The 19395-nt window shown below is 42.5% G+C and overlaps 4 protein-coding genes and 1 pseudogene across 12 annotated transcripts; 2 read left to right on the top strand and 3 right to left on the bottom strand.

Moving 5' to 3' along the window:
• The first annotated feature begins 236 nt into the window (after positions 1 to 236).
• Positions 237 to 1810, top strand: LOC108060332 (p21-activated protein kinase-interacting protein 1-like). The gene is made up of 2 exons (XM_017145996.3): positions 237 to 1080; positions 1143 to 1810. The coding sequence occupies exons 1-2, from the start codon at positions 325 to 327 to the stop codon at positions 1743 to 1745; spliced, it is 1359 nt and encodes a 452-aa protein (XP_017001485.2). The 5' UTR covers positions 237 to 324; the 3' UTR covers positions 1746 to 1810.
• A 472-nt stretch (positions 1811 to 2282) lies between these two features.
• HDAC6 (histone deacetylase 6) lies at positions 2283 to 11523 on the bottom strand. 9 transcript variants are annotated; one of them, XM_017145979.3, is made up of 9 exons: positions 10845 to 11523; positions 9399 to 9689; positions 9203 to 9333; positions 8349 to 8532; positions 7437 to 7708; positions 5563 to 6973; positions 4258 to 4851; positions 3980 to 4067; positions 2283 to 3043 (listed from the first exon to the last, which is right to left on the bottom strand). In XM_017145979.3, exons 1-9 carry the CDS (start codon positions 10845 to 10847, stop codon positions 2658 to 2660), a joined length of 3360 nt encoding a protein of 1119 aa, XP_017001468.2. In that variant the 5' UTR covers positions 10848 to 11523; the 3' UTR covers positions 2283 to 2657. The 9 variants fall into 9 exon arrangements, with proteins under 9 accessions (XP_017001468.2, XP_017001466.2, XP_070074297.1 ...); XM_017145977.3 differs by having other exon boundaries at positions 4219 to 4851; positions 10845 to 11522; XM_070218196.1 differs by having other exon boundaries at positions 2283 to 3040; positions 10845 to 11522.
• Positions 11524 to 12081: 558 nt separating this feature from the next.
• On the bottom strand, positions 12082 to 12940 carry LOC108060282 (fibrinogen-like protein 1 pseudogene; annotated as a pseudogene).
• A 1378-nt stretch (positions 12941 to 14318) lies between these two features.
• On the top strand, positions 14319 to 17143 carry LOC108060283 (uncharacterized). Its single transcript, XM_017145923.3, has 2 exons — positions 14319 to 15809; positions 16496 to 17143. The coding sequence occupies exons 1-2, from the start codon at positions 14366 to 14368 to the stop codon at positions 16957 to 16959; spliced, it is 1908 nt and encodes a 635-aa protein (XP_017001412.2). The 5' UTR covers positions 14319 to 14365; the 3' UTR covers positions 16960 to 17143.
• On the bottom strand, positions 17110 to 19323 carry LOC108060292 (fibrinogen-like protein 1). The gene is made up of 2 exons (XM_017145936.3): positions 17985 to 19323; positions 17110 to 17927 (listed from the first exon to the last, which is right to left on the bottom strand). The coding sequence occupies exons 1-2, from the start codon at positions 19205 to 19207 to the stop codon at positions 17786 to 17788; spliced, it is 1365 nt and encodes a 454-aa protein (XP_017001425.3). The 5' UTR covers positions 19208 to 19323; the 3' UTR covers positions 17110 to 17785.
• Positions 19324 to 19395: the final 72 nt, after the last annotated feature.

The raw sequence follows: 19395 nt of genomic DNA, 5'->3' as shown, positions 1-19395 counted from the left end.
TTAAAGTTAAAACCATAAGCTAACTAAAATTAAAAGCTCTTAGCAGCTATGGCCTTCAGAGAATGCATTGTTTAATGCACTTTATTTATTTCAAACCCTACTTTTATTCATTTAAATAACAAGCTGAATAAGAAAAGGGTTTTAGCTTCTATTTCCCACCAAAAGTAGTCATCACTGCATATTCGATAAGTTCGATAAGATGGAGTGCGTCCTGGCTAAGTGTTCAAATTGGCGTTGGCACTTCGCTGGCGCACGTGTTGAGCGCATAAACAACAGATTGTTCAACCGCTTCATCATCCCAGCTAATCCTGTCCAGAAACCGCCATGCCGCCGGACATCGAGATCATTGTGGGCACCTACGAGGAGTATCTGCTGGGCTACCAGCTGTCTGAAGTGCCCGGCGACTCCACTACGGCCAAATTGCAGCTAAAACAGACCTTCGCCGATCGATCCCATGCAGGATCCATTAAATCCGTGGCCGTCCAGGGTCCCTGGGTGGCCAGCGGTGGCAGCGATGACCGGATCTTCGTCTACGACATGCGGACACGCAAGCAATCGCAGATCCTGCTCTCCCATTCCGGCACCGTGAACACCCTGCAATTCTCGCCCGATCTGACGCATTTGCTCTCGGGCAGCGCCGATGGCCACATGATCGCCACTCGTGTGGGCAGCTGGACAACGGAGGGCGATTGGCGCAAGTCGCATGCCGGCCAGCCGGTGACCCACATCAGTTGCCATCCCAGCAGCAAATTGGCCTTGTCTTTGGGCGGCGACCAGGTGCTGAATACCTGGAATCTGGTCAAGGGTCGCGTGGCCTACAAGACGAACCTGAAGAGCAAGACCACGCTGGGCAGCCAGCCGGATTGCCTGTCCTGGTCGACGCAGGGCGACCACTTCACGCTGAGTGGTCCGCTGTGCCTGGAGATCTGGGACATCAAGAACGCCCATGTGGTGCGACGCACCAAGACGCCAGCGAAGCCCATTTGCGTGGCCTGGCTGGATGGGAGCAGGCTGCTCGCTGGCCTGGAGAACGGCAGCATTGCCTGGATTTCCCTGGATGACGAGGATGAGGAGTCTCCAGTGGGTTTTCCTTCTATTTCTTTAATTTCCCTGTAATTTATTTTGGATTTTTCTCCTTACAGCCCAAAATTATTCCCGCACACGAGGCGCGGGTCAAGGCCATGGCCTATCTGAACGAATCCCTGGCCACCGTTTCCAGCGCCGGCGAAATCAAAGTCTGGCGGATCGACCTCGAGCAGCGGCAGCTGGAGGAGATTGCCAGGACGAGCATGGACTGTCGACCCACCGGCCTGGGTCTGCTGGATCTGGGGCAGTTCGGCAATGCCCGTCCGGCGGTGGAGCAGCGCATCAAGGTGGAGAAGAAGCCAAAGGCCCAGGCGGAGGGCAGCAGCACATCTGCGAAGCCAGCGGCTCCACGCGGATTCGTGACCATCGAGTACGAGCAGGATGAGAAGCAGAAAGCGGAGGAGGAGGAGGAGCCGGAGGAGAAGGAGGCAAAGAAGCCAAAGAAGAAAGTAACAAAGAAGGCGGCGCCGCAGGAAGCTGAAGAATCCTCCGAGGAGAGCAACTCCTCCGACGAGGAAAGCGACGACTTTGACCAGGAGAGCGACAGCGAGAGTGACGCCTCCAGCGATGGTGGCCGAAGGAAGAGGAGGCCCACCAAGCGGAAACAGCCACCCACTCCCTCCGCCAAGCGAAAAGTCAAGCAGCAGAAAAGGAAATAATCTAATGCTTAATTTTTACACTATTCTATGACTGTCAATAAAGTTGAGTTAATTTAAATCAGTAATCCACTGTTAGTTGGGTTCTAAAAAACTTTAAGTAAAGGGAAAAGCTAACTTTAAAAATTAATTTAAATCATAAAATTGAAAGAAAACCATTTGTAATACATTTATTTCTATAAAAATGCAAGAAAGTTAACTGAAAAACATTTATAATATATTTATCTATATAAAAATGTAAGAAAGTTAACTTTGATATAGTAGATATTCCAAAAACCTTCTTTTCAATCAGAAAAAACTTTAAATAAAGAAAAAAAGAAAACTTTAAAAATTAATTTAAATTATAAAGTTGACAGAAAACCATTTATAATACATTTATTTATATAAAAATTTAAGAAAGTCAACTTTGATATAATATAATGTCAGGTTCTTGTCCAGTAAATATTTCAAAAATATTATTTTCAATCAAAGAAACAAAGAAAAAACAACCAATTAAAATAGAACCAAAAAAATCCAGATAGTTAATCAAAGCTTAACCAGTTTGTCGGCTAAAATACACTCGAAAAACACTCGAAGTCTTTATTAAATCATTAGTTGATAACATTAACAATTTTTATTTGTATAAATTTGGGGAGGCAGCCGCCTGGCCAAGTGGCACCTCCCGAATTAACAATAATTTCCTTCATCTTTTGTTTGTTTATATTTAGTTTAGGGCAACTGGTATGCAGGAGGATCTGGGATGCGGGAGAAGGATTCACTGGCTCAATGGGCCAGGAAGTAGTGCAGGAGGTTTAGGTAAATGCGCTCCAGCAGCGGCCAGAGGTGCTCGGCCAGGAACTGGATGAGGTGTCTGAGCGGCGGGCAGAGCGTGCACATGTAGTCCGTGAGGGCGTCCAGCACGCGGATGGCCAAGGGTCAGTTGTTGCGCTCCAGCCGCAGGCAGAGGCCGCTGCTCCCGGCCAAATCCTCATCATCATCCCGACCGTCGGCTCCCAAGGGATAGCAGCCATCCTCACGCCGCGGACAGCCATGTGTCCAGGCCATCGGCTCCTGGAACTTGTCCACATGCAGCGGATTGAGATAGGCATACAGGCGGGGATGATCCACGTACGAGGAGCACGCATAGCACCACACCGAGAGGTCCGCCTGGCTCATCGCCAGCGGATGCTGTGCCTCCGCCGAGTGCAGCTCCATGTGGCCGCCCATGTAGCGACCGCAGCCCACCAGCCGGCAGCCCAGACACACCCAGTTCTCCCCCGTCGATCCGCAAACGCTGCACGCCGCCCCGCTGTCTATTGCTGCTGGGGAGGAAGCGTAAGAATATATTAGTATTTTGTTTACTATAAAAATAACTTCTATAACAAAAATTTATTTTTTTGAGCATGCAATAAATTAAAATTTAAAAAAAATATAATATATTATATAATTTAAATTTTAAGAAACAAAACCGAAAGCGTGCTATAAGAAAACCATTCCAGAAAAAGACTTCTCCTATACACAAAATCAATCCATTTAAAGGAAGGGCGTTTTCAGAGAGCAAACAAAAATATATATAAAAGCCATTCAGCCTCCAAGCACAAAAAAATGCACACACAGCATAAAAACATTTATAAATAATTTAGAAACAATAACCAATTTCCAATTTCAGGCACCAAAAGCAAGAAAAACCAAATAATTCAACAAAAATAAGGACAACATTCAAAGGACATTCAAAATAATAGCGCTTCTTATATAAAATATTTTTTATAACATTTTAAAATTATTACCCAATTATAAAATGTTTCTTATGCAATATTTAATAAAACAAAAGGTGTCTAAAATACTTTAACCAAAAGAAAGTTTTTCAGCATTTAGTTTTTTAATGACATATCATAGTTTATAAGGTTCAAACCTTTATAAACATTCTAATTCATGAAGAAATATTATATTCATGAAAAAATATTATATTCTCTTAAAATTTTGGAAAATATTTAAAGTTTTTAGGTTTAAAAGTAGTTAAGTTCTGTAAAATCAATTACCAATTCACAAAAATGGTTTCAAATATATAATAATACATTTAAATTTGAAAACCGTAGAAGAATTCAACAGAATTGATAAATAATTCAAGTATTTCTAATTTTAGCTTTAAAAACTTTAAGTTTCGAATACTTTTCCTCTACTTATTACAAAAAAGAAGCGCTACTATGTTGAACAAATGGAGCCACTGGCCGATTTCCCTTTAGATTGGATTGGCTTACATTGCGGCGCCTCCTCCGGTCGCAGGAGACTCAAATGCGGGCACGTCTTGAGCGGATACACGGCGAACATCTCATTCTGCTCGAGGGCCTGGCCCGTATTTAATCGAATCGAATGGAGATTCAAGAGTGAGACGGAGGAATGACATGAAATAGGGGGAGATAGATAGCACGCACGAAAATAACCAATTAGTGGATCGATTTCTATTCAAAGCGAATCACAATGATCTGATCTCTCGTACCTCCTTGTTCTCGGCCAAATACTCGGTGAGCGTTTTTACCTTGACTTTGGGCTTGCTGCCGCTGGGCCGCTCATCGCCGCAAGCGTTCCGATCGCCGGCCGCGCCGCCCGCCGCCCCCGGTGCGTCGTCATTTGAGATATTCAACTGTCGCAAGGAGGCGGTAAGAAAATCCTCGTTGTTATTCTCGCCCACACAATCGCCGGCCGGCAACCGTCGGCCCACAAACTCCAAGCTCCGCCAGTGGCTGCGTTGAATCTCCAGGCACGACTGCAGCGATTCCACGCAGCTCTGATGGGCCACCGTCGGCGGCTTCTGCAGAGCCACTGCACCCAGCTGGGGCGTCGGCACCGGATCGCCCAGTAGCGTCTTGGTGCACATGGTCATGGCATACGAAATGGAGTTTACATTGTAGCCACCCTCCAGGCAGACGACAATCCTGCCGCCGGCCAGCGCAGAGAGCCAATGGGTGAGCAGGCCGTAGCCCTCGGGCGTCACCTTGCAGCCGCCCAGCGGATCGCCGATGGCCGCATCGAAGCCCGCGGAGACCAGGACCAGTTGCGGGTTGAACTCGTAGGCAATGGGCATGATCAGTTGCTGGAAGGCCAGAGCGTACTCCAAATCACCCATGCCCTTCTGTAAATGAAATAAAAATCCAATTAATACAGAGGCTTAAAGGAGTACTTAAAAGCAGGGTTCGGAAATTGACACACATGTTAAAAAACATTTACAAACATGTAAATTTGTAAAAAAAAAAATGTGAAAAATAATTGCTAAAACACAAAACTCACTTGTGTTTTTTACACGACGTGTTTTAACACGATGTGTTTTTTACACACTGTGTTTTTAACACGGATCAAAATTACATTTCACAGACATTACGAGTCGAAGTCAAATACAAAATAGTTCAAATGTGAAAAATAATAACACACACAGCTCACTTGTGTTTTTGACACGACGTGTTTTTTACACACTGTGTTTTTAACACAAATGAAAATTACATTTCACAGACATTACGAGTCGAAGGGAAAATAAAAACCATTTCAAAGCATATATGAATTCTTATACTCTAGAAAACCGTTCATTTTTCAGTTCAACATACAAAAAAACAAAAACTTTTTGTGTCAAAAACACGCTGCGTAAAAATCACGTGGTGGTAATAACACATCGTGTAAGTAACACAAATGACATGTATGTGTTATTTATGTTTCTAACATTTATAGGATACAATTTTTTAAACACATATCAATAATTTTTTCTTTAACCTTAACATTTAACATATTAATGTGTTAATAACAAAAGTTTTTTACAGGGTGTGCTATTTTCCGAACCCCGTTTAAAACCCACCTTATTCCAGGGTATATTCACATTGAATCCCCGTCCGGCTCCCTTGCCCACCACATCGTAGTTGCCGTCGGGTCCCTTGGGAAAGAAGGCTCCATGCTCGTAGCGATGAAGGCTTATGTAAAGCACCTTGGGATTCGCCTCGAAGATGTGCTGCGTCCCGTTGCCGTGATGCACATCCCAATCGACAATAAGCACACGTTCCAAACCAAAATCCCTGATAGCATACTGCGCCGCAATGGCCACATTGTTGAAGATACAGAAGCCATGCGGCTGATCCTGCTCGGCATGATGGCCCGGCGGACGAACGTTGCAGATGCCGTGCCGCGACTCGCCGCGCAGCACACTGTCCACCGCCTGGAGCACGGCGCCGGCGGCCAAGGTGGCGCAATCGAAGGTGCGCGGATGCAGATACACCGAATTGTAGCCCGCCGCCACGCGATGCAGTTCCTCCGGGTCGCGTCCCATCAGTCGACGCACCGAATTCACATGCGATCGCGTGTGGGCCAGGCAAACTTCATCGGTGGTGGCCGCCCTCGGCGCTAGCTGCTTCATCCTGGCCAGCAGGCCGTACTCCTCGTGCATCTTGTGGATGTGCTGGACGCGCGATGGCTGCTCCGGATGGCCGGGATCGTCGAGATTGCAGTGGAGCAGCATCTGGGCGTCGTACGAGTAGCAGACTCTCACCGCGGGCAACGATAGCTTTGTTTCGGTGCGGAGGACCTGCAGACGGGCCGCATTCCTGGCCAGCTTCTCGGGGGGCAGAGGAATAGCAGTATCCCTGGTGGGATAACGATCCACTGGCGGTGGTCCGCCTATCCAAAGGCGCAGCAGCTTGTGTAGGTCCGTTTGAGCCTTCTCCTGGTCGAGCAACTCCTTCGAATCATAGGTTCGCTGCAGCTGCAGGCAGCGCCAGTGCGTCCGATGGACGGCAATGCAGCTGAGCAGCGCCTGCGTGAGTTCGGGACGCGGCAGAGGCAGTACCTCCACCAGTCGGGGGCAGGGATCGCCGAGCAGGGAGCGCAGGGTCAAAGCGGCACCCTCGGCCAGCGAGTCCAGGCAATAGCCGCCCTCCAGGACGACGGCCACCCGCGAGTCGGCGAGTCGCAGGAGGGGATTGAGCAGATGCGGATAGCAGGCCGGCGTCACCTCCATTTCGCCCTCCGGACAACCGAGGGCCGCATCGTAGCCAGCCGAAACGATAATCAGCTCCGGCTGAAACTCCAGGGCCACCGGCAGCAGGAGCTGCTGGAAAATGGCCAGGTAATCGCCGTTCGTCATCCCAATCGCATTCAGGGGCACATTGAAGTTGTAGCCCCTGCCCGCTCCCGATCCGATGGCATGGTAATCCGACTCCTGCAGGTGCGGCCAGAAGCTGCCGTGCTCGAAGCGATGGATCGAGAAGTAGACCACCCTAAAAACATAGAGTACTGGCTTTAGAAACTTGGTAACTATATGCTGAAGGTATTTACTGTATGATAAAGGATGGTTTTATATTAATTATATATTAATAATAATTTAATTTTAGGTAAATGCATCTACTGTATGATAAAGGTATAATTATATGATAATTATATATTAATAGGTAATACTTTAATTTCATAGGAAAAATAAATAATTCCCTAAAAAGTTATAGAAATATTAAAAAAAAAATATTTTAATACACAAAAAAATCATAGTTATATACTATACTATACATATATACTATATACTATATACTATATTCAAAACCATGTACAAAATTAATATGTATAGGAAAGTGGGGTAAAAACGACAGCCAAAAATTTAGCAAAGGAATAATCAACAGAATTACAAGTAGAAAGGTAAAAATTACCCACCTATATATTTATTTATTATTTTTTATCAGGTCAACTCACCTGGGATCGTTGTAGAAGAACCTCTGCGTTCCCTGTCCATGATGGACGTCGTAGTCGATGATCAGGATGCGCTGCAGCTTGTGGACATCCAGGGCGTGCTGGGCGGCCAGGGCCACGTTGTTGAAGAAGCAATAGCCATTGAACTCGGCCTTCATGGCATGATGACCCGGCGGCCGGATGATGGCCATGCCATTCTGGGCCTTTCCAGCGATCAGATGGTCCACCAACTCGATGGTGGATCCGGTGGCCAGCAGGGAAAGCTCGAATGTGGACTAGAGGGAGAGAAAGATGGGGGAGGTTATCAGTATATACGCTCTACATAATCTACTCGCAGCTAATAAAGCGCCAAGAATCTTATCTAAGACTAAATAATATAAATCTAACCGCGAAAAAAACTTGTTTACATGAATTTACAGTGCGTTTCAAAAAGATTGATTTGCAGGACAAACAAAATTATCGATATTTTCGATATTTTAGACATTGTCATTCACGAGAATAGCAATAAAGAATTATTACGATAAAATACAAATAATATTTAATTTAAATATATAATATTGCTTAATATAAATATTCATAAATGCAACAAAAAAATATAAATAGAGAACACATTATGCATTCATTTTTCCCTTATTAATAATGAATAAATTAATTTTAAGTATGACATTCTATTCAAACAATTTAAATCATTATTATCACATATATTTACATTTATGAACCGCACTGTACCTGAACCCCAGGCCCCATCTAATCTAATCTGCTTCAATTTGCATTTATCAAGTCAAAAATAAACAATCTTCGCTGGCAATCAAGCGTAAATACAATAAAATAAGCTAATGAGATGCAAGGCATTTGGATGCATTGTTCTACGGATCCGAGAGATTAAATAGATCCCAGCGAGTACCGATTGCTCACCGGATGAATGTAGATTGAATCGTAGCGGGAGCTCAGGTCCTCCATGCGCTCGTCATCACGAATCCCCGAGGTCTGCTTCAGGCGCTCAAAGTGCTCCTCCGTGTGCAGCCGCAGAATCTCCTCCTTGGTGGCCGATCGCGAGGGCAACTCCAAGCAGCGCTCCGCCAGATTCAGTTCGCGGCAGCTGGAGAAGATTAGGGAAGCAGATTTTTTAAAAACTTATCAATTAAAATATATACGATAAAAAAAATAAATAATAAACCTGAATATGTACTTAAAGTTAACTTATAAATTAATAGCAGTCACTGTTTTTTGTAGAATATAATTAAAATGTTTCTCCACAGCTTACATTATTTTTGCTAAGCAATTTATTTAACCAAACCAAGTCAAAAATTGATTTAGTTTCTCTAATAAATTTAAATAGTTACACTTTCTTTACGGCGCGGATTTATTACCTACAGCTAATAACTGTTTAGATGTATTTAATTCAAACCTTTTGTATATTATTAAGTGTCAATTTTTAATAACGACCGATAATGATCGTATTTATATTTTGTTTTTACATTTTGTTCAATTAATTTTTAAATTTAAGTATTTTTTAGGATCTACCAAAGTCAGTAGGGCAATATTTTCAATAAAAAATTTGACTTTTCGCTCTAAAAAATATTTTAAGTTAAAAAATAAAATAAACTGTTAGGTCGCGGGTTCAATACCCACTTCTGGCCAATGAATTTGTTTAATTTTTCAGCCTAATCAATTTAATTTTTAAATTTTAATATCTAATGATTATTTTGATCAATTAATGGTATACAAATTTCTCCCAGCCTTGTGGACTTGCTCCACTTGGAACTCACCGCTCCAGGACGCGTGTGAAGCGCTCGGGGCACTCGTAGTGCTCCTTGTCCCACAAACAGCAGTGCTGGCTCATCGACTCGTCGTAGATGAGGGCCGTGGGCTTTCGCACAGCGCCCTTGCAATCGACAGCCTATATATGTTAAGGGGAATTATTAAATATATATCGAGGATACAGATACCATGAGATCTACTCACATTCTGGAATATATCCGTGACGCACTCCTGCATGACGTTGCTCTGGTTCTTGAGCATGTTCCGCGCTCGACGTTTCGCCTCCAAGAGCGCTGCGCTCGGTTTGTTCGCCTTTCGCGGATCGGCGGCACTGATACCGCCGCTGCCGCCGCCGGCAGAGGAGCCGCCGCCGCCGCCGATCACCCCGGCCGCCGTCGCCGCCGTCGCTCCCGCCGCTCCCTTCGACTTACTGGCCATTGCCCGCGTCTGAATCTTGGCCTGCTGCGCGCTCCGTCGCGTGACGATGGGCGGGCTCTGGGGAAAATGGACTCGAGTTTAGTTACCAGCTAAGGGGGGCGATTTATACGGATGGTATCCAGTCTCCAATTTGGATATCCACTCAGGCGTGACAAGTACACCGTATCCACTATCCACTAACTCTTCCCGAAAAACTACAAATTATTTATATGAACTATACAAAGACTATCGACAATTATCACTACATTAAAAATTTACTAAAATCGTATCGAATGCTACAGCTAATACGAATATTTAGGTGCTTGTCAAGTCAAGGCACTTTTCGATCGGAGATTGCGATGACTGACATACTTTGATTACAACCCAAACAATCTTGGTACAGTTTGTACTACAAAAAATAAATATTTCAACTAAAGATATAAAAAAAAAAATTTTTTTTAATAAAAAATATATATTTTACAAATACTTCTCTATAACTATTATCTTTGTATTCTTAGAAAAAAAATGGGAAATTTGATTATTTGAAAGATTAAAGTGGTTTTAAGTTGGCTTGGGTTTACTACCACTGAAATTCCCCTGAAAATAATAAGCAATGTTTAAAGTTAAAAACTTCCAAAGAACTTTACTATAACTTCTAAATCTTAAGAATACTTCAAATTTCTTAGAATGTTGATTCCCATTATTTATGAACAAGATACAAAACTGTTATTTTTCACGAATCTAATGTGGGTTTGACTTTTTGAGTGAAAACTGTATTTCTTTGATAAGAATAATTACTATTAACATCATAGGTAAATACTTTATAAAGTTTAAAAAATGTATTTAAGGTTTTTCCAATCTCAAAAGACTCCGAAAATGGAATAAGGTCATGCGATATGAAATATTTCCATGCGAGGTTATCAAATACCTTGAATATTAAGGAGAAACGACCAAAAACAGACCGTAAATATTAAAAAAAAAAACAGATGTATTACTTATTATTCCGAAAGTTGAAGTTTCTTTTTCGGAGGTTTCACTGTGCCTCCAGTGGGAACTGCCGCCAACTGTTGGCCACGAAGTTTGGACTGAAACTGCGGCCATGGAGCTCTGGAAACCTGGCCAAAAGCAACTGGGGCGTAATGTTTGTGTGTGGGTGTTGTTGCCACTGCCGCTTTTGGCCAAAACAACAGCCGAACGACTCGAAAAAGGCGGCAATAATCCGCCAGTACTCACCATGTTGTGGGTAAACGAGTCCGAATTGGAAAACCAACCGAAAACCAAATCCGAATCCGATTCCGAATCCAAATCCGAATATCCGGCGTAGGAAGAGGAAGCAGCAGCAGCAGCAGCAAGCGGGGGGCGTGGGGGAGCGGGACGGACTGATTCACAGCTGCTTGTTGTTGTTCTTCCCCTCCCACTTCTTCTTCTTCGCTGTTGTGTATTATATACCGTTTGTTCCAAACAAATTTCCCGGCTCACCTCTCACTCCTTTAGTCCCGTTATTTATCGATTCCGAGTCGCACACTTTTCTCTTATAATTAGCCTTCTTTTTTATTTTGTGTGCGCTATAAATTATGCCTAGTTTATTTCTATCTCGCTCTCACAATCCCTACTGCTTGTTTGTTTGTGTGTGTTTGCGCTTCAGTTGCTCTGCATTCGATGTTGTTGTTTTTCCTTTTGATATATGTACTTTTTGTTTGTCGGCTGCTTGCACTACTTAATACTTAAAACACTGAGTAACAAAATTGGACTTTAGCTGGCGGCTTTTCGTTTGATTTTCAAAAACGTTGCAGTTGCATTCGTGATTTTTTTATTTGAGCAGACGAAGATGCAGCAACAGCACAGATACATAGGCACACCACACGCACACACACGTGCAATCAGAACCTGAACCAGAAATCCCGAGCAAACACACAAACGGGGGGATGGGGGTCGGGGGGCGGTGGAGCACTGTGGGGGGCAGAGACGAAGACAGAGAGAGAGAGCGCGATGGGAATCGATGACGCGCGGGCGGAGCGGAATGCAATGTTTGCCGTCTTCTTCTTGCCGCTTACAAGCAATCAGCTGTTCGACCGATAGACGCAACTTGTTGAATAATCGGGGGCCATCGATTGATAATAACAACTGCACTGATAGTTGGTTATTGCTTGAAAATCCATTTTTTATGAATTAAATTATTAAAAAAATAATTTTTACTTTAATTTCAAACTTATGTTTTTGGCTTCTGCGATGGAATGGACAAAAATTAGGCTTCTTTTGTACTAGCGATAGCTATCGAATAAAATGCAGTGCTAACTCAAAATATTATCGTTATTTTTCAAACCTTTTTTTTGGGTATTCCTCAAATTCCAGTAATTATTAACTAACATCGTGTAGACTTACCAAAAGTTTGATATATATTATATATTGGAGTCTCAATAATTCTTATAGCGCTTTAAGATCAACTTTTTATTTAAACCGATTAGACAACATTAAGCATTCGTTTCGGACAGATACATATATCATAAATGAATTTACTTGTGTTATCATTTCCACAAACAATTTATGAAAATATTATTAAGTTTCATTTCTCAATTATATAATGTTAGTGAAAGCTTCAGTTTATAACGTTTTTGGCCTTATCATCATTTCAACAAAGGTGAGTGAGTAGTTCCAATCGTAGTTATGCCAGGAACCCCAAGAAATACCACCTTCCTTTTTATCTGGAGCGTGACCCTCTTTGTAGAACTTTCCATTTAGCTTGCTGTAATTTTAAGTAATTACATTTATATAAATAACTTGTTGGTATATTAATATAATTACCTCTGATAACAGACATGGTACCACCAACCACCATATTCATCGGCAGCGCAATTCCGTTTATTTTCATCGTTATCCTTGTCAAGTGTGGTGAACTTCATGTTCTTATGAATTTTGAGAGAGTCGCCGACTGTACCATTATAGATCCCCAGCGATTTAAGTTCGTACAATTCATCTTCACTTCCGATTTTAAAGTCATCATAATGAGCGTAGCCTGTGGATCCATTTACCTTGCCAAGTTTAATGTAGAGTTCGTGTGGTCGGGCTTCAGTCATAACGTGCAATCTCTCGAGTCCGATGAAAAATTCTCCACTTATATTTCCGAATCCATCTTTGTAGTCCTTCCAGGGTCGATGGAAATTCTCCGAGCCGTCAAAACGCTTTTGAATAGTTAACCAACCAGTTGAGTTGCAGGGCGCTTCGAATGTATTCATTCCGCGAATTTTAATTTTGTAAATGCCACTTGGTCCGTCGATGGGACAGAAACCCTGTCGATTGCACTTTACAAGTTTATCTGTTATTTTGGTCATTTTTTCCTCATTCGATTTCGTCTGGTTATTGAGGCCATCGATTTGGCTGTCTTTGGTAGCAATATGTTCACCTTTCAACTTAATGTGCTCATCTTTTTTTTTAGTTTCGTTTTTCAGGTCTTCAATTTGTTTTGTCAATTTGGCTATTTCTTCATTGCTATTTTTTATCAATTTATTTTGATCAGTAATCTGAGAATCCTTAGTTTTTATTTGATCCCTAGCAGTTTCCAAATTACTTTCCAAATTGTTTATGGTTTTGTTCATAGAATTTACTTTTTCCGAATTCGATTTTGTCTGGTTTTTGAGGTTATCGATTTCATTGTCCTTAGTAGCAATATGATCACTTTTAATTTTTAACTGTTCATTTTGATCATTAATTTGAGAATTTTTTCTTTCGATTTCACTTTTTAACTTTTGTATAGTTTCTTGCGCAGTATTTAATTTGTTTTGCAGTTCCACGTTCGTTGCTGCAGATTCCTCAAGTTTTATATAATGATCTAAAAACGGCTTTAAAATCGAAAAACAATATCCGTTGCACTGATTTTGTAATGATTGTGTTGAAGAAATTTGGTGTAAATCTCTCAATGGGTCTCCGCAAATAACATATGGCTCTTTTAAAAGCCAAACCGACAGGAAAAACACAAAGTACAATTTCATTATGTCAAAAGCTCTGCCAACTCTAAACTGAACTCAACAAAGACCATTTGTGCGGTATATAAAGCCAAAATCTTGTATTTGTCGAACATGACAATGCAGCAGCACAAAAGCATTAACTTTTGAACCCGACTGATAATGTGACTCTAACAAGCAATAATTTATGTTCTTGGAATTCTCCCCTTAAATTCGCATGTTTTTAATGTTTTCATTTTTTATTGGGAAAAAAACACAAATCATTTTCTAGGAAGCTATCAAAGTACTATAATATTATAACTAAACGGAATAACCGAATAAATAAAATAGCATTTAGGAGATAACCAGAATTGACTGGCAATAATTTATGTTCTTCGGATTCTCCCCTTAAATTCGCATGTTTTTAATGTTTTCATTTTTTTTGGGAAAAAAGCACAAATCATTTTCTAGGAAGTAATCAAAGTACTATAATATTCTAACTAAACGGAATAACCGAATAAATAAAATAGCATTTAGGAGATAACCAGAATTGACTGGAATTTTTCGGCAATGTTTTGTTTTTATTAAAAGCATCTTATCTAATAGCACCACTAAATCTCTCCATTGTTTTGAATTCAAAATACGAATTTTCAGATTAAATTAAAGGGTGGCAGCTCTGTTAATTAGATATCTGATAATGATCGATATCCACTGCTGCCTGCCTATCGCCACCCGCCAAAAGGTGCCATTCGATAAATCGCTTCGATTTCCTTTTGATTTGAAGGTTCCTTGTTTTGTGGCTTCCGCATCCATTCCATGCTGCTGCCGTCTGTCCAGGAGAACGTGCCGGAGATGCTGCTGCAGCCGGCTCGTCTGGCCTTCTGCGCCAATCTTGATCTGGGCCGGCCGCGGGATCGCTTCGACTGCGGCAGCACTTTGGTGCTCTCGCGGAACCTCAAATTCTACGAGTTCCGGCGCAAGGAACTGGTGCACCACATCGATTTGCGGGCCACGCAGCTCCAGCAGCTGGCCAAGCAGCTGGAGGCCTACGACGGCCCCGCGAGCCCCTTCCTGCCCAGCAGCGAGTGCAGCGAGGAGCGGCTGGACGCGGATATGCTGCAGGATCCGGAGGAGCTGCCCCTCAAGTTCGGCAAGTTTGTGTGGCAGGGCGTGGAGATCTACCTGCTGATTCGCTGCTGGCGGCAGCTGATCGTCCTGCGGCGGCCAAAGGAGCACGGGGCCAACTTTGAGCTGGTGGCGCAGCACAAGGATGTGGAGTCCGTGCAGATGGTTCGGGGCAGCATTCCCTACCAGGCCGTCGTGGAGCTGCAGTTCGGCAATGGCAAGCGTCAGCGCTGCGACTTTCAGGAGGAGGAGGAGCAGCAGGATCCCCAGCCCAGCACCTCCAAGGAGGCGGGCGAACTCCTGTCCGCCCAGGAGTTCGACGGCCTGGTGCAGCAGGTGCACGGCCTGCGCGCCGAGCTGGCCAGCCAGCGCGCCCAGACGCAGAAGGACTTTTCGCTCGCCCAGGAACTCCAGCTCTTCGGCACCGCCGGCGAGCGTTCGCTGCTGTTGGAGGAGAAACAGCCGCTGCGGCGGCTGGGCGACGTTTGGACGCGGATCTGCGGCGATTATCTCGTCTGCGGCACCCTGCTAATCAACGTGGCCGGCGGCCAGCGGCTGTCGATTGTCCAGGAGCTGTATCCGCTGGTCAGCCTGCAGCCGCACAGCAACTTCAGCCTGCTGCAGCGCTTGTACGAGCTGCCCCTGCTGGCCGATGGCCAGCCGCCCGAGGATTACGACCAGCTGGCCCAGTTCTGGGCCTGCCAGGAGCAGCACAGCAGGCGGCTCAAGTGGCGACCGTTGGCCAAGTCGCGTCAATTGGCTCCCGAATCCTCGGCCGTCATGGTGGTGGCCCTGCGTCTGGTCGATCTGCTGCAGGCGGAGCAACTCCACCTGATGGCCATCTACGAGATCGCTGGCGGATCGGCGGAGAAGGAGCCGTCGCAGCGGCAACTGCACCTGATTACCTTCGATGTGAGGAAGCTGCTGGATGCCGGGGAATCGCTGGCGCCCAGCTTTTCGCCCGCCACTTTGCACCAGGACTTTCTGGCCGTGATTATGACGCACAATGCGCACTGTTCGCTGAAGCTGGTGTTTGAATCGCCTGAAGATTGCAAGGCATTCGAGCAGCTGTTGGTGGCCAAGCTGCAGTTCGAGATGATCGAAGCCCAGGAGCAGGAGCCACCAAAAGAGCAGGGTGAGTGGATCGGAATGGCACGAATTTGTATATTTATACCCTTGCTAAGTATAAAGTATATATATTCTTGATCAGCATCAATAGGGGAGTCGCTCTAGCCTTGTCCGTTTGTCTGTCCGTTTGTCCGTTCGTCTGTCCGTATGTTTCCACGCAAACTAGTCTCTCAGTTTTTGAGCTATCGGGTTGAAACTTTCCCAAAAGTCTTCTTTCTATTGCAGGTAGTATATAAGTCGGAACCGATCGGTTCGGACAACTATATCTTATAGCTCCCATAGGAAAGATCGAAAAAAAAGGGTAAAAAAATTGAAGCTTCGGTGTTTTTTAAAAATATTACCTTCTACTCTTGGGAATATTATTTTTTAAATATATCTGAAATTCGAATAAAATTTAGAAAAAATCAGATCAGGAACGGTCGGAAAATTAAATGGAAATTAATAGGAAAAAAATGATATCTTTGTTAATTTTTATTATATATAGCTTTTCTTTAACATTTCAAGATTTCGAATTATATGTGACAAAATCCGGACGTCTATACTATATAGCTCCCATAGAAAGGATCAAAAAAATAATGCCAAAATAATACGAAAGAAGCTAGAAGCAAGTAAATCTAAATGTAATGGTTTTTTAAGTCAATACAATGATCTGCAAGGGTATATATTGTTTCAATCCCTAATAATTACTTACAGATTCCGACCTGCTCGATGACTCCTGCCCGAACGCGGCCTTTCAATCCTCCAAATCTGCCACCGCCGCCAATTCCGTCCAGCACATCTTCTACAACCGCCAGCCGCTGTCGCAATGGTGCGGCGCCCTGCTGCTCCGCGACGATCCCGGCCAGCGTTGGCATATCTACGCCCGGACGGACGACCGGCTGAGCCTGCTGCTGCATCGCCTGCGGCGCGATCTCCTCCAGCTGCACTGCAACCTCACCTACCTGGGGGTCAACGAGCCCGGCCTCTCGCCCGCCGACGCGGCCGTCGAGCTGGGGGCCAGCCTGCAGGAGGAGCTGGAGGCCTGGAAGGAGCTGCTCAAGCCGGCCGAGAGCCAGGAGCAGCGCCTGAAGCAATGGACCCATCTCCACGAGATGCAGTTCGTCAGCGATGTGCTGGCCTCTGTGATAATGAGCGCCGAGATGGAGAAGAAGGAATGAATTGCGTACAATTTTTGTACAAATGGAAAACCAATGATATGTTTTCAAATTTTATATAATTTTTCCTATGTAATGCTTGTTGTTTTTTCATATAAAAAATTTATTATATTACATTGTTAACATTTATGAGAAATAAAAAGAACTTTGGACTAGGATGAAAAAATCCAAAGGATTCGAAACTAAATTATTTTTTACTTCTATTTTGGATTGATATATGGATTTCATTTAATGGTACTTTATGAGAAACTTAGGATATGTCTTCAAGTTGTATAATATATTCCTTTATCTTTATCCTTTTATATTTTTTATACGAGTATATTGGTAAAGAATTTATAAATATTGCATTGTTTACAAACTAAAGCATAGATAAGGGATTTAAAACATTGTTGAAGAGAATATACATCTATTTTTAATATATATTTTGTGGATGATTCTTGATATCTTGTGCCATTTAATTTTACTGTCATGAGAAACAACGAAAACGTATTAAAATTGTACAACATTTGATTATTTTTAAATAATAAATAGATGATATTGCAACGATAAACGATTTTCGTTATTTTTCAAACCTTTTTTTGGGTATTTCCCAAATTGCAGTAATTATTAACTAACATCGTGTAGATTTACCAAAAGTTTAATATATATTATATATTGGAGTCTCAATAATTCTTATAGCTCTTTAAGATCGAATTTTTATTTAAACCGATTAGACAACATTAAGCATTAGTTTTAGACAGATATATCATTTCCACTAACTATTTATCAAAATATTATTAAGTTTCATTTCTCAATTATACAACTAATTTGATTAATGTTAGTGAAAGGTTCAGTTCATAACGGTTTTTGGCCTAATCATCATTTCAACAAAGGTAAGTGAGTGAGTGTAATCGTAGTTATGCCAGGAACCCCAAACAATTCCACTTTTATCTCGAGTGTGACCCTCTTTGTAGAACTTTGCATTTAGCCTGCTGTAATTTTAAGTGTTTTATTAAATATGTTCTATTGGTTATTATTTATATATTTACCTTTGAGAACATTTTTTGTACCACCCACCACCATATTTATTGGCAGCGCAATTACTTTCAGCATCATCGTTATCCTTGTCAAGTGTGGTGAACTTCATGTTCTTATGATATTTAAGAGAGTCACCGACTGTACCATTATAGATCCCCAGCGATTTAAGTTTATACAATTCATCTTCACTTCCGATTTTAAAGTCATCATAATGAGCGTAGCCTGTGGATCCATTTACCATGCCAAGTTTAATGTAAAGTTCGTGTGGTCGTTCGCGAGTCATAACGTGCATCTTTTCCAACCCGATAAAAAATTCTCCATTTATATTTCCGAATCCATCTTTGTAATCCTTCCAGGGTCGATCGAAATTCTCGGAGCCGTCAAAACGCTTTTGAATAGTTAACCACCCAGTTGAGTTGCAGGGCGCTTCGAATGTATTCATTCCGCGAATTTTAATTTTGTAAATGCCACTTGGTCCGTTGATGGGACAGAAACCCTGTCGATTGCACTTTACAAGTTTATCTGTTATTTTGGTCATTTTTTCCTCATTCGATTTTGTCTGATTATTGAGGCCATCGATTTGGCTGTCTTTGGTAGCAATTTGTTCACCTTGCAACTTAATGTGCTCATCTTTGGTTTTAATTTCGGTTTTCAGGTCTTCAATTTGTTTTGTCAATTTGGCTATTTCTTCATTTCTAGTTTTTATCAATTCATTTTGATCAGTAATCTGAGAATCCTTAGTTTTTATTTGATCCTTAGCAGTTTCCAAATTACTTTTCAAAGTGTTTATGGTTTTGTTCATAGAATTTACTTTGTCCGTTTTATTTTGGAGTAGTTCACTTAGATCAGTAATGTTTTTCATTTGCATATTCAGTTGATTAGTTTTATCAGTAATATTTTTAAGTTGGCTTTTAAGTTGTATAGTTATATGACTGATCTGAGCTTCTTTGTTTTGTATTTCATTATTAGCTTTTTCCAACTTTCTCTGCAAAATACCAATATTTGTGCTCATAAAATCAAATCTTTCATTTGCACCTTGGAGTAGTTGACTTTGCTGAGTAATGTTTTTGATTTGGTCATTAAGTTGTTCGATTTGATCTCTGATTTGATGATCTCTCCTCCTTAAGCTTGTAATAATTGCATTCACAGGAATTGAGTTACTTGGATTTGCACCGATAATGGATAGCTCGGTGACAAGAAAAACCGACAGAACAAGCGCCAGGCACGATTTCATTATGCTGGAAGCTAAGACGACTCTGAACTAAAACTAAACTCAACAAAGCCACTGAAAATCGGAAACTAGCGGTTGTATAAAGAGCGTACCGAAATAAGAACGTCGTCGCTTGTTGAGTTACTATTTCAAACTGATTTCTTTGTTAATATTCAACTCTTAAGTAGCTAACATGAGAATCTTATTTTACC

Source organism: Drosophila takahashii, chromosome X (assembly GCF_030179915.1).
Source record: "Drosophila takahashii strain IR98-3 E-12201 chromosome X, DtakHiC1v2, whole genome shotgun sequence".
Taxonomy (NCBI): Eukaryota; Metazoa; Arthropoda; class Insecta; order Diptera; family Drosophilidae; genus Drosophila; species Drosophila takahashii.
This window is presented reverse-complemented; position numbering and strand designations above follow the sequence as displayed.

Coding starts and splice junctions, on each gene's coding strand:
- LOC108060283 (XM_017145923.3), top strand. CDS start 14,366: ATGCTGCTGCCGTCTGTCCAGGAGAACGTGCCGGAGATGCTGCTGCAG. Junction 15,810..16,495: donor GGAGCCACCAAAAGAGCAGG/GTGAGTGGATCG, acceptor AATTACTTACAG/ATTCCGACCTGCTCGATGAC.
- HDAC6 (XM_017145977.3), bottom strand. Junction 9,334..9,398: donor TCACGGATATATTCCAGAAT/GTGAGTAGATCT, acceptor TAACATATATAG/GCTGTCGATTGCAAGGGCGC. Junction 4,852..5,562: donor TGAATATACCCTGGAATAAG/GTGGGTTTTAAA, acceptor TTTCATTTACAG/AAGGGCATGGGTGATTTGGA.
- LOC108060292 (XM_017145936.3), bottom strand. CDS start 19,207: ATGAAATCGTGCCTGGCGCTTGTTCTGTCGGTTTTTCTTGTCACCGAG. Junction 17,928..17,984: donor TACAAAAAATGTTCTCAAAG/GTAAATATATAA, acceptor TTAAAATTACAG/CAGGCTAAATGCAAAGTTCT.
- LOC108060332 (XM_017145996.3), top strand. CDS start 325: ATGCCGCCGGACATCGAGATCATTGTGGGCACCTACGAGGAGTATCTG. Junction 1,081..1,142: donor ACGAGGATGAGGAGTCTCCA/GTGGGTTTTCCT, acceptor TTCTCCTTACAG/CCCAAAATTATTCCCGCACA.